The sequence below is a fragment of the Hibiscus syriacus genome, unplaced genomic scaffold (genome assembly GCF_006381635.1).
Source record: "Hibiscus syriacus cultivar Baekdansim isolate YM2019G1 unplaced genomic scaffold, ASM638163v2 tig00110187_pilon, whole genome shotgun sequence".
Taxonomy (NCBI): Eukaryota; Viridiplantae; Streptophyta; class Magnoliopsida; order Malvales; family Malvaceae; genus Hibiscus; species Hibiscus syriacus.
The window spans coordinates 2,475,280-2,496,171 of record NW_024062618.1 but is presented as its reverse complement, the minus strand read 5'-3'; the positions used below and the strand labels follow the sequence as shown (position 1 = coordinate 2,496,171).

The window sequence follows — 20,892 nt, the reverse complement described above, 5'->3', positions numbered from 1 at the left end:
TTCTTTGGTTCCTATTTTCTTGGTGATATTTGCTTCTTCATTTATGCCACAAATGGAAAGTAGGAAGCTGCTAATAAACGCAGGAGAAAGCAGTGAAAATGTTCCTCTATTGTTGGCTAGCTTGGTGCTCAACGCCCTTCCCAAGGGTACGGTGCCGGCGGCTTCAGCTTCTGGCAAGAAGGGTCACTTGCCGGCGCTCAATAACGAGACTCTTTTCGTTCGTCACCTTGCCGGCATTGATCGGATTCTTCAGTCTGTTCCAAGCCCTGGCGGTGGCCATTAGTTTCCCTTGTATCTTCATACATAGGTTTTTTTTTACTATTTTCTTCAAAGAATTCTTTTTGATCAACAATGATTTTATTGTATTTTAGTTATTTTAATTGATCTCATTGATAAGTAAGAACTCCATGAACAACAATGGCATTGATTGAAAATGTAATGAAGAAACTCACCATATTTATTAGCAAACCATCTAATATCTTTAAAAAGATTAAAAGAAAATTATTACTACATAATGATATTTAACGGCATCGAATAATTGAATTAAAATGTCGGATATTAAATTCAGATTTTCACTTCTGTCTAGAATTACGCAATATGTCGACATCAATTTTACAAATGAATTTTAAGTCACGATTAATGAACGTAGATCGGTAGTGATAGATTTAAAAATTTAAAAATAAAATCAGAAAAATTTTTAAAAAAAATCAACAAAATATATATATATATATACATATTTATTTTTTATTTAATATATTTAGAAATTTGTATGAACCAAAGATTTCAATGGTAAAAAAATAATATATTTAAAAATTATAAATATTAAGAGTGTAAATATTTAATATCAAATAGTTAAAAATATTTTTTAACAAATATTAACTTAGGTAGTTCAATCTCTGTTTATTACTATATTGTCTTAAGTTTTTTTTGTTGAAAAAGTTGGGAAGAATAGAAAGATGAAAAAAATAAAGAGGGTGCGGGTGAGGTCACTTAACTCAGCTTTTATCCCCTAAAACCCCACGTGGAGACAAATAAAATCGAATGAAATTCAACCACGTTTTTCTCCAATAATCACTCTTTTAGTACTTTCCTTTTATTCTCAATTTAAAAAAAAAATTTATGACCAATTGAATCTAATTCTTGTTCATAAAGCCGTACTTTATCTAATTAATATAACCATTCTTACTAACTAATTCATCTATGTCCAAGGATGATCGGGGAGGGAAGGAAACGGAGTCAGTCGTATTTTTAAAATTTTAAAATTATTATATATTTTAAATTTTTATATATTTCTTATTAAAAGTTTAATTTTATTTTTAAAATTTTATAAGTTTGTCTCCTCTTAAAATTTAAAAATAATTTCTCTCCGAGATAAAATTTTGAGTCGATCAACGTTTGAATATTCACAAATAATTGAATAGTTACAATAAATTAATTAAACACCAGGATTCATATTAGTTTTTGAATTTCTTGATCTCTTTACTCATTCCTAAATATAAATTTAATTAAGAAAAATATAAAAATATAATAAAATAATAATTAATAATTAATAAGATTAATTAAGTAACTATTTTTTTAATAAAAATATATCCTTATTTAAAAAACATTTCTTTTTATTTATTTTTGAATTAATTACTGGTATCTGATCTATTAACCGACTAATCCAGTTCGGGTATTGCAGAGGCGAGGGCGACCCTCCCAACCCAGTTTACTCCATTCGCAAATGCCACAATTCGAACTCCTAATCTTACTTAAGGGACCTAGTGCCTCATCCCACTAGACCAATTGGTTGTTGGTTCTTTTATTAATAATAATTAATTCAAATCCTATACACAATTCATTTATATTATGTAAAATTCAATATTTTTATATGAAAATATAAAAATTAGATGAATGTAAATAAACGACTTAAAACAAAACTTTATACATGAATATTTTTCTTCTTTAATTTTCAAAAAAATAGATAATTTTATTTGAATCTTAACTCTCTATTTATATTTTCATATAAAACTATTAAATTTTACATTATATAAATAATTAATATTTAATTTTTATATATCCGCATACATATACATGATTACAAAGACAGGACCGGAAAAAGATTGGATTAAAGGAAACGAAACTAAGCCCAAGAGAGAAGGGCAAACTAATAAGATGTTAGACCCTAAATTGCAAAAGTCCATCTTAACCAGCTCGGTTTTTTTAACTTCACAAGAGCTGAGCCGAGCCGAGCCCATAAGCCTATTGTTTTATAATTAATATTTAGTTGCTGTTGGACTACATAAATCAACTAGTGGTGGGGAACAAAAATGGCTCTCTCAGATGATGAAATCAAGAGGTTGTTTCGAATCCGAAGGACGGTAATGCGGATGTTGAAAGACAGGCTATTTCGAGATTAACTTGTCCTTAGAACAATTTATTTCCAAATTCGGTGAATACATGAAAAGGGATGATCTTATTATCAATAAAGCTAAGCGAAATGATAGCTCCGATCAGGTATCCCCAAATACTTCTCAGCATTCGACTCAGATTTATCAAATAGTTTCAAGTCATTTAACATTTGCTTTTAGAATTTATAGTAATATGGCACAATAAGTGTTTGAATTTATCAGTTGTTCTTGTTTATGAAGTTTTACGTAAATTTGCCTGTATCAGTAACCTTATTAGTTTTAATGGTTTTAATTTTTGTGTATTAGATCTATGTTTTCTTTCCTGAAGAGCCCAAGGTTGGTGTGAAGCCAATTAAGACGTATACCAACCGCATGAAATCAGAGAGCGTATTCAGCGCCATACTTGTTGTGCAACAGAATTGGACTCCCTTTGCTCGGACTTGTATCAATGAAACTTTTTCCAAGTTTCACTTGGAGGTTTTCCAGGTCAATTTCTTGCTTTTATAATATTTGGGTCTGTTTAAATCGTCTTTATGCTTATTGGTGGCACTCTGTTTAAATCGTCGAATTTTAAGTTACAATCACTGTTTCTTTAAATTCCGATCAATCCCGACGTTCATAAGTTACACTGTCTCCACCATTCGAACCACTATGTAATTCCGATCAAAACTCAACTGTTCAATGACGATGGTGGCCAGAGATGACAAGTAACGGTTTGTAATGGAAAATGAAACGAGATATTTTAGTTCTTTAGAGTTTTCTTTATAATCATTAAAAATTGAGGGGATTTTATAAATAAATTAAGTTTTTTTTTTAAAAAAATAATATTTTTATTATTGAAAAATTAAAAATATAACGATAGATACCTAAAAGTGTAATTAAGAAAATGTTAAACACATATTTTTAGCAAAAATTTCTTTAAACACAAAATCGTTTTTCGAGATAAAATTTAGACGCTTATTTTTGTATTAAAAAAAAGAATTATTAGTAGTGATTATAAAGTAGTATATATTTAAAAGAATTTCAACTATTTAATAATAAATATTCAAATATCCTTTTAAATAATGTATTCGAACCTATAATCTCTAAAAATAATAATTATCCTTTTTATCAATAAAGTGATTTGATCGGTGTTAATGGGTAAATTTATATTATCAAAACCCACTAATATATCCTATCGGTTCTTAATTATTAGGTTCCATCCATTGTGCCTTTTGAACCTTTGGAAAAAGAGAACCGTTTGGACGATAAGTATAATAAAAAGAAGGTATAATGATAAAAATATTCTCGAAATTTGTAAAATGGCCATTTGTATTTTACTTTTTTTTTTGAGTATTTTAGTTTTTCATATTTTAATTTTTGATTAAATCAAATCCTGTTAAATGTAAACTTTCGGTTGATTAACAGTCAATCTATGTTATTAACGTAATATTTACACATGTTTAATTATAATTTCGTCATTTTTTATTTTATCTATTAAATTTATAAGCTTTTAGAATTTTTTTGAAATTTTAGAGTTTTATATTTTTCGATCCACTTTATCATCACTTTACTTGGAACCCATTGAAGATTTATATATAAATCATTATACAAAATTGGAAAAAGACAGATCAAACTTTTGATCTCTCTCAACTGTTTATTACTTTCTTCAATTTATCTATTCTCTCGTTTTCCTCTACTGAACAATCTCCTTAATTCTCTGATAAAACCAGAAAGATAAACCGCCAAAAACCACCGTAACCTACTTCTCCTATCAATAATGTTAATAGAAATGCTTCGCTCCAAATTCATGAAATCTTTAAAAATTTAAGAATATATCCATTATGGACACGTACACGAAGATGTTTTTATGTAGTGATAATTGATAAATTATCTATCCATACATGCATCTCTGTCCAAAGCAAGGGAACCGTTACCAGGACCAAATGCTGCTGTTTTATGATCATTTCTCGGGCACTTGATAGCAGAACTGTCCTAATGGAGCAGTCGTTTTATATCCAGATCCTATTTAATCTACGATTAAGAGATTTCAAAACTAGTCTGTTCTTAGCTGAAATACATGAATGACCCCTTCACATGGAAGAAATCCAGTTCTGACATATACATAGAAATGATAACAACCTTCATAAATACCAATTTCTGCAACTTTTGTTTTGTTATTACAAAACCAAAACTAGGTACATTGGTTCAGTTTGTCTGAAAAGAAGACAGACGCCAACCTAAGTAAAATACCACAGCTTTCATCTCTGTGGAATCCCCATAGATGGGACCATTGCTGTTTTCTTTGAACCCCTAAGAATGGAAAACAATAAACAACATTTCAGCCAACCTAAACATCAAGCTTGCTTCAACAATCCATTATCAATTTAATTGCCAACAAGTCCTTGTAAGAATATCACATGGGGGTCGGTGCTTGATAAACGACAGCCATTAAAAGCATTGACTTAATCGATTAAGATAGCTGGTTTTGTTTGATCCAAATAACCTTGTTAACGAATTAGTCTCAATTTTGGGAAAAAGCAAGGAACAATTTTGAATGCATTCCTACTTGTAATAATTGATTGATGAGGGAAACGAGAAAGAAAACAGCTGCCACTTGCTGTCTTATTTATGGTAAACTCAAAGACTTTGTAGCTTGAGGATTTGATTCAGGAAATTCAATGACAAAAGGAGGATGCAGTTGAAGTATATGTGTGTATATATATTCAATGCATTAGCAAAGGGATACATGGTTCTTATTTTCCGAAACCCAAGCAGTTCCTTTTAATTTTCCATATTTTCTCTCTGTCAAATGAAACAAGGAGCCAGGGAGATAGGTCCAACTGAGCTGACTAGTTCAATAGTTTGTTCGTATCGTGTCGTGTTCATTACACAGACCAAACCAGACCAGACCATTTGAATGCATTGTACAAAGTTTGACATTCAAAGGTGGAGGAAAAGACGTTCGGAAGCAAAAATAAAGCCTATAAAAGCTAAAGAGAGGGGAACAGCCCACAGCATTTTGCTTACAAAAGTGGGGGAAAAGGACTGAAGAGATAAGTCTAAAATTCACCAAAGAACATAATAGTATGTCAAAATATCAGATTATTACAAAGCAAAAAAGAATTACCCAGATCACAAAAACTTGTCTGCAGCCACAACAAAGCTCTCTAAGCAGCTGTTAGCAATTGTAGGCAATAAATATGTAACCTCGAGTTGATGGGTTGTTTTCTCATAAATGAACTTGATTTGTTCCCACAGGTAGGGGACCCCCCAAGAGGTTTTCCATAGGGTTCCCTACTGAGAATAAATTTCTCATTAAGTATAAAGCATAAACACCATAAAGTGGAAAAAAGGTTAGCAAAGTGGTCACATGATTTAGGGTAAGGGCGGGGCTTTCTTTTGAAAAAGAGAACCCCACAAAAACTGGCACTAAAACCAGTATGAAACTCACGTTCCTATTTAACAGTCTAACTGTCCCCTAACTGCTTGAACCTTCCATTATCAATGGAAGTTCAGTTTTCTCATCAGTTTCACCTTCTTTCTGCCTCTTAAACCTTCAGAGAATCAAATAGTTGTTGTTCAAAGACACAGGTTCAAGGAATCTTCTTCAGGTTTTTTTTAACATGAAGTGGAGAAAAAACAAACCTTCTTCATCTTCATCTTTATCCTTCTCATCCTCGTTCTCATCTCGTTTTCCTTCGCTTTCTCGTGTGCTCCCCACCACATGGCTTTCATCGTTCAAGCGAATGAGTATCGATTCTGAAGCAAAACCTGTGAAGGAGAAGCAAAAAGAGATGAAGAATTCCAAGTCGGTGAGCTCATCAAAGTTTGCTGGTGATGGTGATGCTGAGGCTTTTTGGAGGTTGTCATTTGGAGAAGATAGTGCTGATGGCAAGACTAGTAAAACGGTGTCACGATCGGATTGGTACGATTCAGATGATGAGCTCGATTTTGTACCCTCGAATTGTCGAACCTGCGGATCGAATGCTACAAGGATAAAGGAAAAAGAGGAAGCTAAGACATTCAACAGAATGGCTTGCAATGCAATGTTTCGTAGGGATATGCAGATTTTACCTGATATCAATATATACAAAGGAGAGAATTCGACAATACTCAAGACACCGAGGAGCAGGTTTACAATGGAGATAGACTCGAACTCGAAGAAGACAAATGGAAGAGTAAGAACCATGGAAGAGAAAAGGTTGAATAGACAATACAAATCAGGTGAAGCACAGCATAGATCAGCAAGATCAGTGGAAAAGAACACCTTGGGAAAGGGTGATTATCAGAGAAAACATCAATATCCTTGTACCATGAATCTAAGAGCCTCCAATTTAACAACAATCAATGAAGACTACGCCTTTAAAGCTCATAAATTGGCGGAGACTGATGTATTTTCTCCAGAAGAGGTTAGTTCAGAGGGGAGAAAGTGGAAAGAAAAGAAAATTGAAAAGCCGAAACAGAGGAAATCTATTTACATGAGCAGAGAATTACCAAGGAGGAGAATGAAGCATAACAACAAGGTCCGGGTTTTCTCTCCAAGAATAGCTTCCAAAATGAAAGCTCTTGAAGACATGAAGAAGGCCAAACTGAAGATGAAGGCAGAAAAACACAGCACAATTAGCCAAAGAACAGACTTGGAGAACTTTGCCATGGTGAAATGCTCGTTCAATCCGGAGAAGGATTTTCGAGACTCGATGATGGAGATGATCAGGGAGAACAGGATCAGTCAACCAGAAGAACTAGAGGAACTTTTGGCTTGTTATCTGACACTGAATTCTGATGCATACCATGATCTCATCATCAAAGTGTTTCAGCAGGTATGGTTTGACATGGGTCATGCCAATTCTGAAATAAACTCACAGAATGAACGATGTTCCTTTTGATCAATATCTTTCTCTAGTGATGATGACCAAAATTGTAAATGGCTTCCTAGTTTCTAATGTTATACTTGCAAAAGATGTTTTTAATTTGCATTGATTTACAGTTTTAGTTTTAAATTCACAGTTTGAAACCTTGCATACTTGTATCCATATCTCAATTGTAATCAAAGTTCTTGGACAGGTTTTCCTCTACTTTTCTCATGTTATAATGCTTCTTCGTTTTGCACCATCATAAGCAAAGTTCAAGGATACTGTTATAATCTAAGGAAAATAAACAAATGGAAAGAAAAAGAATGAAGGAGATAATGAAAGAGAAAGATGATTATTGAATTTAGGAAATTATAGTAGTTTAAATAGTGATTATAATGACTTTTAAGATTTATCTTCTATTATTATAAAAGACTAAGATTTAGGCTTGGTTATCTCAGTTGAACCAGTAGGGTCACATGTTTAAAGAGTGAAAATTTCCTTGATCGAGACCAAATCCTAAACTGATACTATGTTGTAACCTAAAGAAATAAAGGAGAGAGAATAAAAGTGGTAATGAAATAAAAATATGATATTGAAGTTAGGAGATTATAAGAGTTCAAATAAAAAATTACTAACTTCTAATATAACTTTTATGTTAAAAATGTATCTAGAAATAGAGATTACAAAGATTCCTCAGATTTATTCTTTACTATATTTCTAAACAAACAAAATTTCTACACGGTTGATTCTAACAGATACACTAAAACTGACGTTTATTTCTCAAGAATATGTGAAGCAATAAAAAATGGCCATGTCAATCGGTATAGCTACATAGCACCAAAAGTCTAAAGACTAATGAACAAGAGAGGTGAACATATGAGCATAGCAAGATGAAGTCAAGCATTTATTATCTACTTATTCCTATATCAAACCAATAATACCTAAATATATTACATCTGAAATATTGAAGGCATCCAAAGCTAGAAAAAGAAAGAAAAAAAAATCAATAAATATCAAGTTCTCTCCGCAGGTGTAAGATGCCCCATCTGTTCTGCAAGGTTATTTACATTCTTCATATTCCACCAAAATCGGTTATGATCACCAGGTTTGCTCTCGTTCTTTCCGGTATCCGAGTCTTTTCTATCCGACTGGACTTCCTGAGTATCGGTAGAACCAGGATTTTCAGTCAAAAATTGTTCCCAGAATACATCATTGACACCAGCTGCTGCAGGTGCACTGGTACCCACAGCTTGTTCCTTCCTTGCAATCGGCTCGGAAGTAACAACGGTGGCAGGCTCAGAGTTCATGTCAATCCTTGGCGATTTAGGCCAAGCATCAATGTTAAGCTGTATGCAAGATATCGCAGGACTCTCCGCAATGGTTGTCGATCCATCCAGTTCTAGGTTTGAATTAAGTTGAATGCTAGTTTGACCAAAACTGCGTACAACAGTCTCCCAAAACACCATGGACGACTCTAATTGTTCATATGGCTCCGTGTTGGACAATGACGCGCTATCTGCGTTCTCTCTAGCAGTTAGGGACCCGCATGTCTGACTTTCTTCAATCCCAGTTTCTTCATATAAGTAAGCTATTCTAGGCAACCTTCTCTTTCTGTCATTGGCCACAAATTGTGGTGTCAGCTCTATGGCGACACCTGGTTTCTGCAAGACTTGAGCCACGGAAGACAACATTTTTTGCTGGCGTCGTTCCATATTTTGCAAACGCTCCCTCAAAAGCCGCATTTGAATCTCAAATCCTTGTCGCTCCTGTTCATGCCTCTTTAACTCTAAAAGAAGCGACTCCTTTTCATTCTCAAGTCGCTCAATCTCATCCCTAAATTTCTGCCTCTCTGATTCTGCTAATGGAGAAACTCCTTGACCAAGGGGATTCTGCATGGAATGACTATGAACCGGTTTGCGTCTGTGTATGTTTTTCAAAAGATGAGGCTGACCTCTTATAAAATCCTCATTCGCAAATTCCCACTGTTCTGGATCAATTTTCCTGAAACCCTGCAAAAATATGGTAATTGTTCAATTAAGGTAACAACAAGAAATTTGTTTTTCCTAACTAATCATAAATAAGACAACAAAAAAACAAGTGGCTCACATATGTATTAAGCTGTCTGATAAAGCTAGAATAGTTGTTGTGCTTGAAGAATCTTGGAAGTAATTCTTTTGCAAACTCTGGCGGATTCCATACAATGAAACTCTTATTACTTGCACTCCATGACACAATAGAATCGGTAGAAGGATCCTCCACCATCTCATATGTCTTCGTAAGGAACGGAGGGAACGAACTCGAGCTTCCCTGAGCATCATCCATACCAAAAATTCCAGTAAATGTAATCACAAACCCCTTAACGTCAGTTCCGGTGGTCAAATATCAACCAACACCAACAATTTCCTCGTAAATAGGTCTCTCAAGCCTTACAAACCAGCATCATCATTCCAAACATCCCAATCAAATATAAACATTTGACAACCTTTCTGTTATATGCAACTAAAGATTAGTATCCCTTATCAAACAGAATCCCTAAGCTTCGAGATGACTCTCAACTTCACAAGTCTACAAATTTCAGCGAAGAGCAGAACCTTATTAAATGAAAAGCAACAGATTCATTCACCACTTAAGAAATTAAACCTTTCACTCTAAATTCTCAAAACCCAGATCAAGAACCCTTTAGAAATGGAGACAAAGATGTCAGCTGTTTCAATCTATCCAGCAAAAATTCCCTAAAACCCAATTCAAGTCCCTAAATTCTCGTCCAAAATACAATGAAACAGAAAACCCTTTCTCCTCCAATCAAAAACTACAATATCATTCAAAGTTTTTCCAGAGAATTGAGAATCCAAAACCCAAAAGTTTCTGGACCCGAAACCGATATCATAAAGCTCCTGTATTTGAACCAAAGCCAAAATTAAGAAAGAAACTATTATAATTCTGTTATCAATTTGAAACCATCAACCATTTGAAAGTCATTAAGTTGAAGAATCCTATTTACATTATTTTTCCCTTTAATTATTATACAAAATATGAGATAAAGAAAAATAAAAATAAACAACTTGAAGCAAAAGCAACAAGGGAAATAATAATTAAAAAATGGGTGAATGATTCACGATAATTAGTTGAGTTGTTATTACCAGAGCCACAGTATATAAGAAAAAAAGGCGAAGTTGCAGACAAGAAGACGACGATGATGATGATGATGATGATGAAGAAGACCCAAAATTCGAAATCTATTAACGGATTATTCCAGAAATTCGAGGGTTTTATTCTTCTGCTTCGAGAATATTTGGGGATTGCGTAGACTAGAAAAACTAAGGGTCCTTTCACCACGATGTTATTCTATTTTTTTTTTTTTGAAAATTAATTTTTATTATTTGTTATTATTAGTATCTGTACTATTGTTGTTGAAATTTAAAAATGGACATTGACTCAGGGAGGTAGGTGATGACGATATTTTTTTTTATTAATTGCATAAATATAAATTAAATAAAAAATATATATGAAATACATTGAAATTCTTTTAGCCAATATGTAATATATTAGATGCACTACTCGTATTTGTTTATATTGATTAAATATATTATGTTTTAAATGTTGTTGATACAAATGCATGGTATATAGACTGTTTTTAATTATCAGTTTGAATCATCTATCTAAACAACTTGTAATGGTTACATTAATTTTTTGGTTTATATGAGTTCCATTTTTATTGTTTTAAATATGTATGTTTAAGGACTCGTAAACTAGTCTTGCTAGTTAAAGAAATTATTAATCTTTTTAGAAGTTTTAGGTTTAAACAAGCGTATGTGAGTGTGCGTGCTTTGTCAATTATTAATCGTTAGTTCACTAACAGTTTTCATCTAACAATTAAAAAAATTATTAATCTTTTTAGAAGTTTTATATATTATATTATGGTTTAAATGTTGTTGATACATATTGTTTTAAATGTATGTTTAAGGACTCATAAACTAGTCTTACTAGTTAAAGAAATTATTAATCTTTTTAGAAGTTTTACGTTTAAACGAGCGTATGTGGGTTGTGTGTGTTTTGTCTATTGTTAATCGTTAATTCACTAACAGTTTTTCATTTAACCTGAGCCATTTTGATTAAAAATTAAAATGTTAAGGGTTATATGCTTGGAAAAATATAGATCAATAAACAAATATTTAGACTAATTTTATTGTTACTCTAGAGTAAAATAGAAATAATCATCATAAAAATTCATTAAAAGTATCAAAGCGAGGTGATGCTTACGTGGTTATCATCTATTTAAATATATTAAAAGTAAATAAGTTAATTAAAATTTAAATAATATTATCAACAAACCAATTAATCTATTGGGATGAGACACTAGATTCTTTAAGCAAGGTCAAGAGTTTGAACATTGATGTTTGCAAATGGAGGAAACTAAATTAGAAGGGTTGTTATTGCCTCTACAGTACCCGATATGGATTAGACGATCAATAGATCTGACACCAGTGGTTAATTCAAAAAACAATCGGATAGTGTTATCATTAGTACGACATATAAAAAAAATATAAGATTAAATATACTTTTTTAACTTCAATTTATAAATCGAAAGATATTTGGAAAGTATAAATACTATATTATATTTGGATCATCCATTTTTCAAATTGATATACTTTATTTTATTAGGTGAGAAAGACATTTAGATATGTATGGATTTAATGCTTGGGTGAGAAAATCTCTAGAATTCCCACAAATTTGTAGGGATCTCATCTTTCTGGATTATATTGTATGGTATCTGCAACGTTTTCAAACATAAATTATACTTTTCATCTTCTCTCATCTTTAACCATTGGCACAATTACTAATTAGTATGGGGGATCCGCTTTTGTTGACAAAACAACGACAGATGTGAGGCTCGGCTGACTTTGTGGCAGGGTTGTAAATCATTGGGGTTGAACTTTTGGGTCTTTTAATCAAAGTCAACGACACATTATTAATCAATCTTTTTATGAGTTACGAACATTTTAAAAATAATCAAACCAACGTAAATATGATATTAAAAATTTATATTTAAATATAATATTAAATTTTTAAATAAATATAAAAATCTTTAAAAATAAATAAATGATGAACATCTTTAAAGATAAAATAAATAGATACAAACACAACTTTATTAGTTCAAACTAGTTTCATTTACACCCCTTTCTCCCTGAGATTGGGTATGTTCTTGGACTCCTATACTTTAGTCCAAGAGTAGTGATTGAGCCCGCTGGCATCCCAGCACAGTTGGGTGCCAACAAAAATGAAATATATCAAATGTACGAAATTTGAAACACTTCTCTAAAAGAAACAAAAAGAATCCATGTGATTTCATCATTAAAAGTAGGGGGAAATTGTGCACATGGAGTTATTCTTTACAGTTTACGATTATCGCAGAGGTAAAAACAATCTGCAATATTTTTTCTGCAATGTTTGGGGAAAAAAACTTATATATGTATGCATAAATATGTTTATATATGCTTTATTGTGAGGTTATTGATGAACTCTTGAGTTTGCGTCAACATTGTATCACCACCACAACACTGCTTAACTGCATCCCTCATGTCCTTAAAACCATCGCAATGTCTTTCGAAAAACATCCTCAGCTTCTCCAATTCCCTGTCTTCCATGTCACCTTCAAATCGTTTTACGGGGATGCCATTTGCAGGTTGCAAAGAATATGATTTAGGGTTATCATCAACAATCACTACCTTTTCAAGATCCCTCCCTATCGTCGACAAGTCCTTAACGTATCTTCCTTTGCCTAATTGCTTGCATGAATCTCTGTATAAACGGTGAGATATCAAGCCCTTGGGGTCTAAAACATCGAGCAACGATGAAGCGTATGGCTCCAGCCCGGCGGTGAACACCACCACCTCGTACTTTTTACTTATTGCTTCCAGGAATTCATCCACCCCGGGCCTTTTCAATACGTAGAAGTTCATTTCTAGACCGTAAATGCTGGGTTTAATCACGAAATCATACGTTATTGGTGGTTGGTATGGGCTTGAATGAACCAGGGTCTCGTCCAGATCGAGAACGATGGTCTTTAATTCATCCGAAGCCAATGGAGGCAACCGGTTCCTGTTGTCTTTTCTTGATACAAGAACTGAAGTCAAATAGGAATCGGCCTCGAATTCGAGTTGCAGTCTAGCCCTGTTACAGCTTTTGAAGCCACCACTGCCGGATTCTTCCGTTTGAAGGATTAAGAAGCCTTGCCCTCGGCGTCTTGCGCCTTCCAGTTTGGAGAAAAACTCGACCAGGCGACGGTGGCATTTTTGGATGGACTTTCTCATGGAAGAAATGACGGATAAATATTTGGTTTTCAACATAGATGATCTCTTACGATAATGAACACGGTGGTCGTACTGGCCGCCGATCACGATGGACTTTGGTTGCACCTTTTTTCCCATCATCTTCAGTGTCATCTCCTGCTCTTGGTAGTAACCTGACGCTGATTGGGAACAATTAATGTGCAGAGAGTCGCCAAGAAAATTAAAAAAGAAGAACAAAAAACACATAAAATTTGAAGACAAAAACACAAAACACAATCAGTGATGTTAGAATCTATGAGTTGAGATTCGAGGGGGAAGCTTTTGAAGCAATGTTCGGTACAACAGTGATCCCAGTTGCATCGAAGGTTAAAGGCTGGATTTCCAACGAATTTAGGCAATTATTTAATATTTAAATCTAATTTTTACACCACATTCTTTAAATATTCCATTTTTAGAGTAAAAAATTCAACCATAATACTAATAATAATACTAAAGTCCTGAACATAAGGCAGTTTTATTTGTTAAGGTTGTCACCACACTGGAAACAATAGTGCAGGAGTTGAATAATAATGCATGGCAGCAAAGAATTAGTTTTCTATGCCTTAACAAAACAAGTAACTCAACTGAAATACGAGGAGGTTTATTAAGAGAACAACACTCTTTCTAAATATTAATATATATATACACGTTCATTTTGATTAATAATTTATTATTATTATAACTCAAATTAATTTTACGTTTTTTTAAAAAATAAAATTAAAAATTAGATATGAACAACATCTTTGCCACGAGCATCGTGAACGGATCTTTGAACCAAATTAACAAGATGTCATTTTAATAAGAGTTATTATTTGGTATACCACCACAGGAAAATTAATAATTTCACAATCTTCACTGGATGATGACAAACGTCCTTAAAATATTTTAGAAGAATTTAAAAACAAATAAATATTACACTTATCGTTATTTTGGTATATTGATTTAAATTTTAACTTAATTAACACCCTTCAATGGAAGCAAAATGAATGATAAAATCTTGAATGGATCTCTAAACACAGCAGACTCTTTTCTTCACCAAAGTTTATCGCTTACAACCCGGTCTATGTTTTCTACATATTCTTCCGCTGAAACCACCGATAATAGCCACGAGATAATCTAATGGCATCCTGCCCCATCTGCCTCAATACCGATGGAGCAATTAACATCACCGGGAACGCCTCAGCGGGCGGAGTTTTCCGGGATCATGAATGTTCTTTTCTAATGGGGTTTAACAAGAGACTTGGGTCATCATCCGTACTCCAAGCGGATCTTTAGATTGTACTAGAGGGTTTAAAGCTGGCATGGGCGAACGGATTTGAGAAAGTTCAACTCCAAATCGATAGCTCGGATGATTCCTGCCTGATCCAAGACATTGATACGGACAAACCTTATTCCTTGGTGTGTGGTATTGTTGTTGTTCTTAATAAAGCTTGGCTCGTTGACATAAAACTTATCAGACTTGATGTGAACATGACTGCTGAGTACATAGCAAAGCTTGAAGGATATGATGTTGGTCGACTAAATCTATTTGATTCCATCCCTGACTCCCTCAATGTTTTACGTAGTCGAGACATTTTAGGTCCCTCAATGTTGGTCGTGTCTATCCGATGGAATAAACTGCCATCTCAATCCCATGGAGAGCATTTCATAATTCGGAGGTCTTCTACGGAAGTTGCTCTCAACCTGGTGTTGGGGGCAGCCTACTATCTTACCTCCCCTTACCCCATTACATATGGGAACAAGGGGGGACAGTCATTTTTGTGTAGTGCTTTTGACTTTGCAACCTAAAAAAATGATGGAAATTATGCTTTGGGTGTTATATATTAGTATGGGGTATGTACAATGTGATTTATATGTTATAATTTTCATGTTGAAGCATGTTCTATTTCGCATGATATGAAAACATTATGCTTGAAATGAACATGTTCAATGCAAGATCATGGATTCCATTAATGAACTCATTAGAATTAAGTTCTTTGATAAATGTATAGATAGACTGCAGCTTGTTAATCAGTCTCTTTGTATTGCATGGGGATTACTTAAGAGTATCTGTGTTTCCGTAAGATAGTCTTATATTTTTTGTCATAAAAATTCATACATTATATATATGGTCATTTCATGCTTTCGGACGTTATACAAAAACATTCACTCCGCTCAAAAGTTATACTGTTGTCACACCTATGAATATTATATTATTCTCACACCCTTGGATTCTATATTGTTCACTCACGTACCTTTTCAATGTCCATCTGATATCAATCGAGCATATCAATATGAACTCAATAACTATGGATCCACTCAATAGGTGTTGGCCACCAAAAGTATTTCTTGAGCATATGGCTCATATGGATGTTATTAAACAATGCGATGAGCCATTTTAGTGAGAGTTTGCTGGTTTACTTATGCTCTTGACAAGCTCACATTTATTTTCTGTACATATTGATTTCATTGAATACTTTGAAAATAAAGATATTGACTTTCTATTGTGACTTTACTAGAAAGTGGTTTTAAGCTCTCAATAGGTGTGGCCACCAATTATGCTCTTGACAAGCTCACATTTATTTTCTGTACATATTGATTTCATTGAATACTTTGAAAATAAAGATATTGACTTTCTATTGTGACTTTACTAGAAAGTGGTTTTAAGCTCTTTAAATCATAAAATAAGATCAATTAAAAATAAACATGACTTAAATCAATTTACATGTTATACATCAATATTTGATCTATATCATCAACTTTGATGATATTATGATCATAAATTTTGTTATCAATAAATATGACAAAAATCGCTGTGATTTTATATTAATAAATTGATGGATCATATTTTATGGGATATTTCAATTATGATATCAAGAGTTTGTGCACACTGACGTTTTAACTATGTATGATTTTTCAGAAATATGTGTAGTCCAAGTGGATATTATTACTAAATGTTGGAATTGCAAATTAATATAATTGTTTATAGGTTGCTATGTACCGGAATTATTTGATCCAATAAACTACTAAATTAAATGGGCCTATAACCAATAACTAACCTAAATCATTTAAAGGGTCATAATCACATAAGTTTTTCTTTCTCATTCTCATCTAACGGATCAAAGTAAATTATCTTGTCCCTGTCTTAATTTACATAAGATTTTAGATTCATTATCCCCTCTATCCGATTAAATGTGTATATAGTTTTAATTTTTTTAAAAGTTAATTTTTTTTAAATTTTGATCCTAATTATTTTAAATATTTTAAACAAGTCTTAGGGGAAGCTTTTTTTCTCTCTTTTTTGTGTCGTCATTAATATATTTTCTTCTTTATTTTTGTTACGAAAGACGACATCAGTCTTAGTGTTGGTCATTGACGATATTTATTGTTTTTTCTTTATTTTATTATATTGTGTCTTTTTTAAAAATTTCCAATAATTTTACTTTTATGACATATTTTCTCTGTCTTTTGGCACGTTTTCGGTCGTTTGACCATTGTTTTTGTTTATCCTATTTCTCATGGTTGAATTTGATATTATCAAGCTGATCAAGATGGCGCATATTTATTATCATGTTAATATTCCCTGCTTTGGACCCTCAGATTGTATTTGGATACGTGATTTGCGTTTGTTGATAGTTTCCTCACGTCACACGACTTTGTTTTGTGATTTGTCGGTAGTTTTTTAATAGCTTGATTCCCTTCTATGTTTCGTATACCGATACAGTCGGATATGTTTTTATTTATTTTGTGTTCGATTCTATTTGGTTAGATTTTATAATTTTTTTTATATGATCATTGTGTGATCTTAAATGACTAATTTATTATGTTAATAGTAAGTAAACTAAATATATTAATTTTTCTATCGTTAGAAAAATCCAATGTGAAACGAAAGATTCGCAAGGAATCGACATCATAGTCCAAAAACAGTGGTGAATGATGCCAACTTCTAAGATATTAAAAGTAAAAGGCAAAAACAACTAAACAACCCAAGTAAGTGCTTAAGACTATGATTGTGAATTGAAGAAGGCAAATTAAAAGGTGACTATTTGGCATTCAGTGGGAAGTTGAGACTTCTGCATGCGCATTGAGCAAAAGCTGAGTTTTGTTGGTAGGTCTCAGTTTCTTAAGGAAAAGAAAAACCTTAGTGGAATCGATTCAATGGAAATAATAGTAAAAATTCTACATTTGTTGATGAACGAATGCATATTACCCTTATGTTGTTCTTTTCCTCAACATTTCATTTCTATTCTCTTGATTATGAACGGACGTATGATTTTATGTTAAAGAATTTATAAAATTTTAAAGAGAGACGAATTTTTAAAGTTTTAGGAAACGAAAATAAAATTTCAATAAAAATACAAAAAAAAATCTAAAATATATAAAATTTTAAAATTTTCATGGAGTTCGATTGCTGCATTTATTCTCTCAATCCATCCATGATTTTGACTAATGTTTACACTTTTAGAGTTCCTTTTCTTCGAGTTGAAATTCCATGCAAAATATTATAGATATAGATAATTCACTTAGGATTAATAATTTTATTATCGTATACAGTAAATTTTAGTAAGTATTTAGAAATATCAGTTAATAAATTTATTAAATATTTGTACCTATAACCAAGTAGAGATTGATTTAAGTGATAAGTAGCTTGATATCAATTAAGCAAGATATTGAGTTCAAGTCCTTGTGTATGCAACAAATTTCTATTGGGAGACTCACCCACCAAAGTCAGGTGTACGACGTGAGTCGGTCTAAATTAGTCAAGGTGAAACCTTGGAACCGGTAGGGTAACTAAAAAAACTTTGTACCTATAAACAATTATAATTTTTAAGTATTTAATTAATTTACAATTTCCTTAATTTTATTTATATATATTCTTACCTAGTAATTAATCATATTTTCGATTATAATTCTATGAACTTTTTATTAAGAGAGATGGAAATTCCTTTCACATTTTATGATGATGACAGATTGATAGGCCAAGTGATTATATTATCAATCCATTATTCTTTTTAATGAGTATTTAATTTGAATACATTATGTTTCAAGAAAATTGATACATTTGAGTATAACTTTGAACAAAATGCTTCGCTTTTCCAAATTCTTTTTTTTAATTGGATAGGATATAGTGTTGATGGTTTAAAGCATGATTAGTTGGCAAATCTCAAGTTGAGCCAAAAACAAAATTCAATTTTAAGGTGTTTGAATAACACAATTAAGCAATTAAAAATATTATTGATGGAAATAATTTGATATTATCGATGGTTGATTTTTTTTTCTAATTCAAACGGAGAATCACAACTAATGGAGATTCAATAATAAGTCGAGATTGACCCGTGTGAGGAGAGAAAATATAGATAGATGAAGATGAACAATGTAGGTGAGGGAACATAAAAAGAGAGAGAATCCTACTAATTAGGTTTGTCTAATGGAAATTTATGCTGACTTTTGACAATTCGTGTCACGTCTAGGATTATAATGTTTGTTAGTAGGTTGACATACTATACATATATGATTGTCAACTATCATATTTGACTTTATCAAATGTCAAGTCAAAGACTAAAGATTCCAGAGAGCGATTCTGACAAAGGATGGTTCCAAAAGTTTTGCTCAAAGGATAAAATCTTCCGAAGATCTTTATCGACAAAAAATTAATATTCTTCGAAAGTTCTTTTCGATTAAAAGAATTTACATTGTGACTCCTAAAAAGAGAGGTCTTGAATTGGGTAACCTTCTCTCACCTACACTTTCTATGACAAATAAAAAAATTGTGAATTAGAGTCGATTCGATGTTACAAGGTGGTAGTTGATAGTAAAGAAACAAGACAAGAGGCAAGAATCTTTTGCTGTAATTATAGTAAGGATATTCTCTTATGGCACATTTGTTTGGAACATGTGGGACAAATGTTCTACCCTGACCCTGAGCCGCAATGTTCCGAGACAGCGACGCTAAAACACTACTCCATTCGGCACTAACATTCCAACATCAGATTCGATTGTTAGCCTCGCCATTTCCCTTACACACACCTATCATTTTTCCGACAAAATTTATTCTCTTTTCTACTTTATATTCCTAAATTATTACAAACATTGATGGATCAAACGACATATACATTGGATGCAATTTTTTCTTTTCCTTTTTATAATTATACTGGATGTGATGTTTTGAGTTTTAATGGAACCGGGCTTTGTCTATGACACAATATAAACAAATTAAATCATTGTTAAAATATTAAAAAAAACTGAATTATAGACAAATCTCATATGTTAACACCTAAATAAACTTGTATTTTATTAATTTGAACAAAAGTAAGTTCGTATTTTTCAAGTGAAAAAGTTCTTTTAATAGTATGAGGTAATTGCAAGGTAATATATGTTTAAAACTTTCTTAATCTATTTATAAAGCATATACACTTTGGATGCAGCTGCTCGAACCTAAGACATCTATAGAGAACAATATTCTCTTTTATCACTGAAGTCACTTGATGGTTCCAGTGAAAAGTTATTTTGTATTAAAAGTCAATTTAGATATAAATTAGAATTTGTTAGGTCGAGTGATATGATTACTATTGTAATATTAATAAAACGTGATATTTATAATACTTTTAAACGTACCATATTCAATTTATGAGTTTAAAATAATTTGAAAATTTTAAGTGTTATGTAAAATATATGAACTTACTTTTTTAATGGATATATGAACTTACTTTAAAATTTTAAAGAATAAACAAGTTACTAAAATAGGAGTTAAAAAGATTAAATCACACAAAAAGCACGGAAGTTAATTTAAATAAAGGATAAATATTAAAATTAAGCATGAACTTTAGTCAAGAGCAAGCATATTTGGTCAATTAATCAAAATGCTCATCTTTATTCTCTTATAATCCTTTAGGTCATGAGTTCAACATCCACTAAGAGCACTTTTCTTCTTTCTCCATCTTTTCCTCCCTTCTAGATAAGATTACAATTAGACTTAAATTTAAAATTTATAAAAAAATAAAATAAAAGTATAAACAATAATTATTGTCGAGTTAAAACATAAATATGTCAACACCAAAAAAGACTTCAATATTGACAATAATAGAACATGAAAATACGTTAGCGACTTTATTATTAATATTATTTGTTCAGTCCTAACTCGAACGAAACTTGGTTCAAGGAGGGAGTCTGCTGTCGTTGTCTGGGCGGTGGTGGCCGCTTCCATCACCGCCCTTGCTGTTTTCTCACTCTTTTTTGACTGCTTCTCTCTTGTTCTCTAAAGCCAAACACCGTGATGTTGAATCTTTTTTTTGTTCTTTGAACAAAGGATTGGCCGGCCTCGCCCTGGAGTTTTTGGGGTTTTTTTTTGGTGATTTAGTT

General features: G+C 32.2%; 3 protein-coding genes and 1 pseudogene across 3 annotated transcripts; 2 read left to right on the top strand and 2 right to left on the bottom strand.

Annotated features, from left to right (window-relative positions):
• The first annotated feature begins 2,253 nt into the window (after positions 1-2,253).
• LOC120217715 lies at positions 2,254-2,897 on the top strand (annotated as a pseudogene).
• A 2,561-nt stretch (positions 2,898-5,458) lies between these two features.
• LOC120217714 (transcription repressor OFP5-like) lies at positions 5,459-7,471 on the top strand. Its single transcript, XM_039214786.1, has one exon. The coding sequence runs from the start codon at positions 5,996-5,998 to the stop codon at positions 7,256-7,258; it is 1,263 nt and encodes a 420-aa protein (XP_039070717.1). The 5' UTR covers positions 5,459-5,995; the 3' UTR covers positions 7,259-7,471.
• A 508-nt stretch (positions 7,472-7,979) lies between these two features.
• LOC120217712 (heat stress transcription factor A-4a-like) lies at positions 7,980-10,211 on the bottom strand. Its single transcript, XM_039214785.1, has 3 exons — positions 9,693-10,211; positions 9,332-9,638; positions 7,980-9,234 (listed from the first exon to the last, which is right to left on the bottom strand). Exons 2-3 carry the CDS (start codon positions 9,545-9,547, stop codon positions 8,239-8,241), a joined length of 1,212 nt encoding a protein of 403 aa, XP_039070716.1. The 5' UTR covers positions 9,548-9,638; positions 9,693-10,211; the 3' UTR covers positions 7,980-8,238.
• A 2,500-nt stretch (positions 10,212-12,711) lies between these two features.
• Positions 12,712-13,668, bottom strand: LOC120217400 (CTD nuclear envelope phosphatase 1-like). The gene has a single exon (XM_039214508.1). It carries the CDS (start codon positions 13,666-13,668, stop codon positions 12,712-12,714), a length of 957 nt encoding a protein of 318 aa, XP_039070439.1.
• Between the last annotated feature and the right edge of the window lie 7,224 nt (positions 13,669-20,892).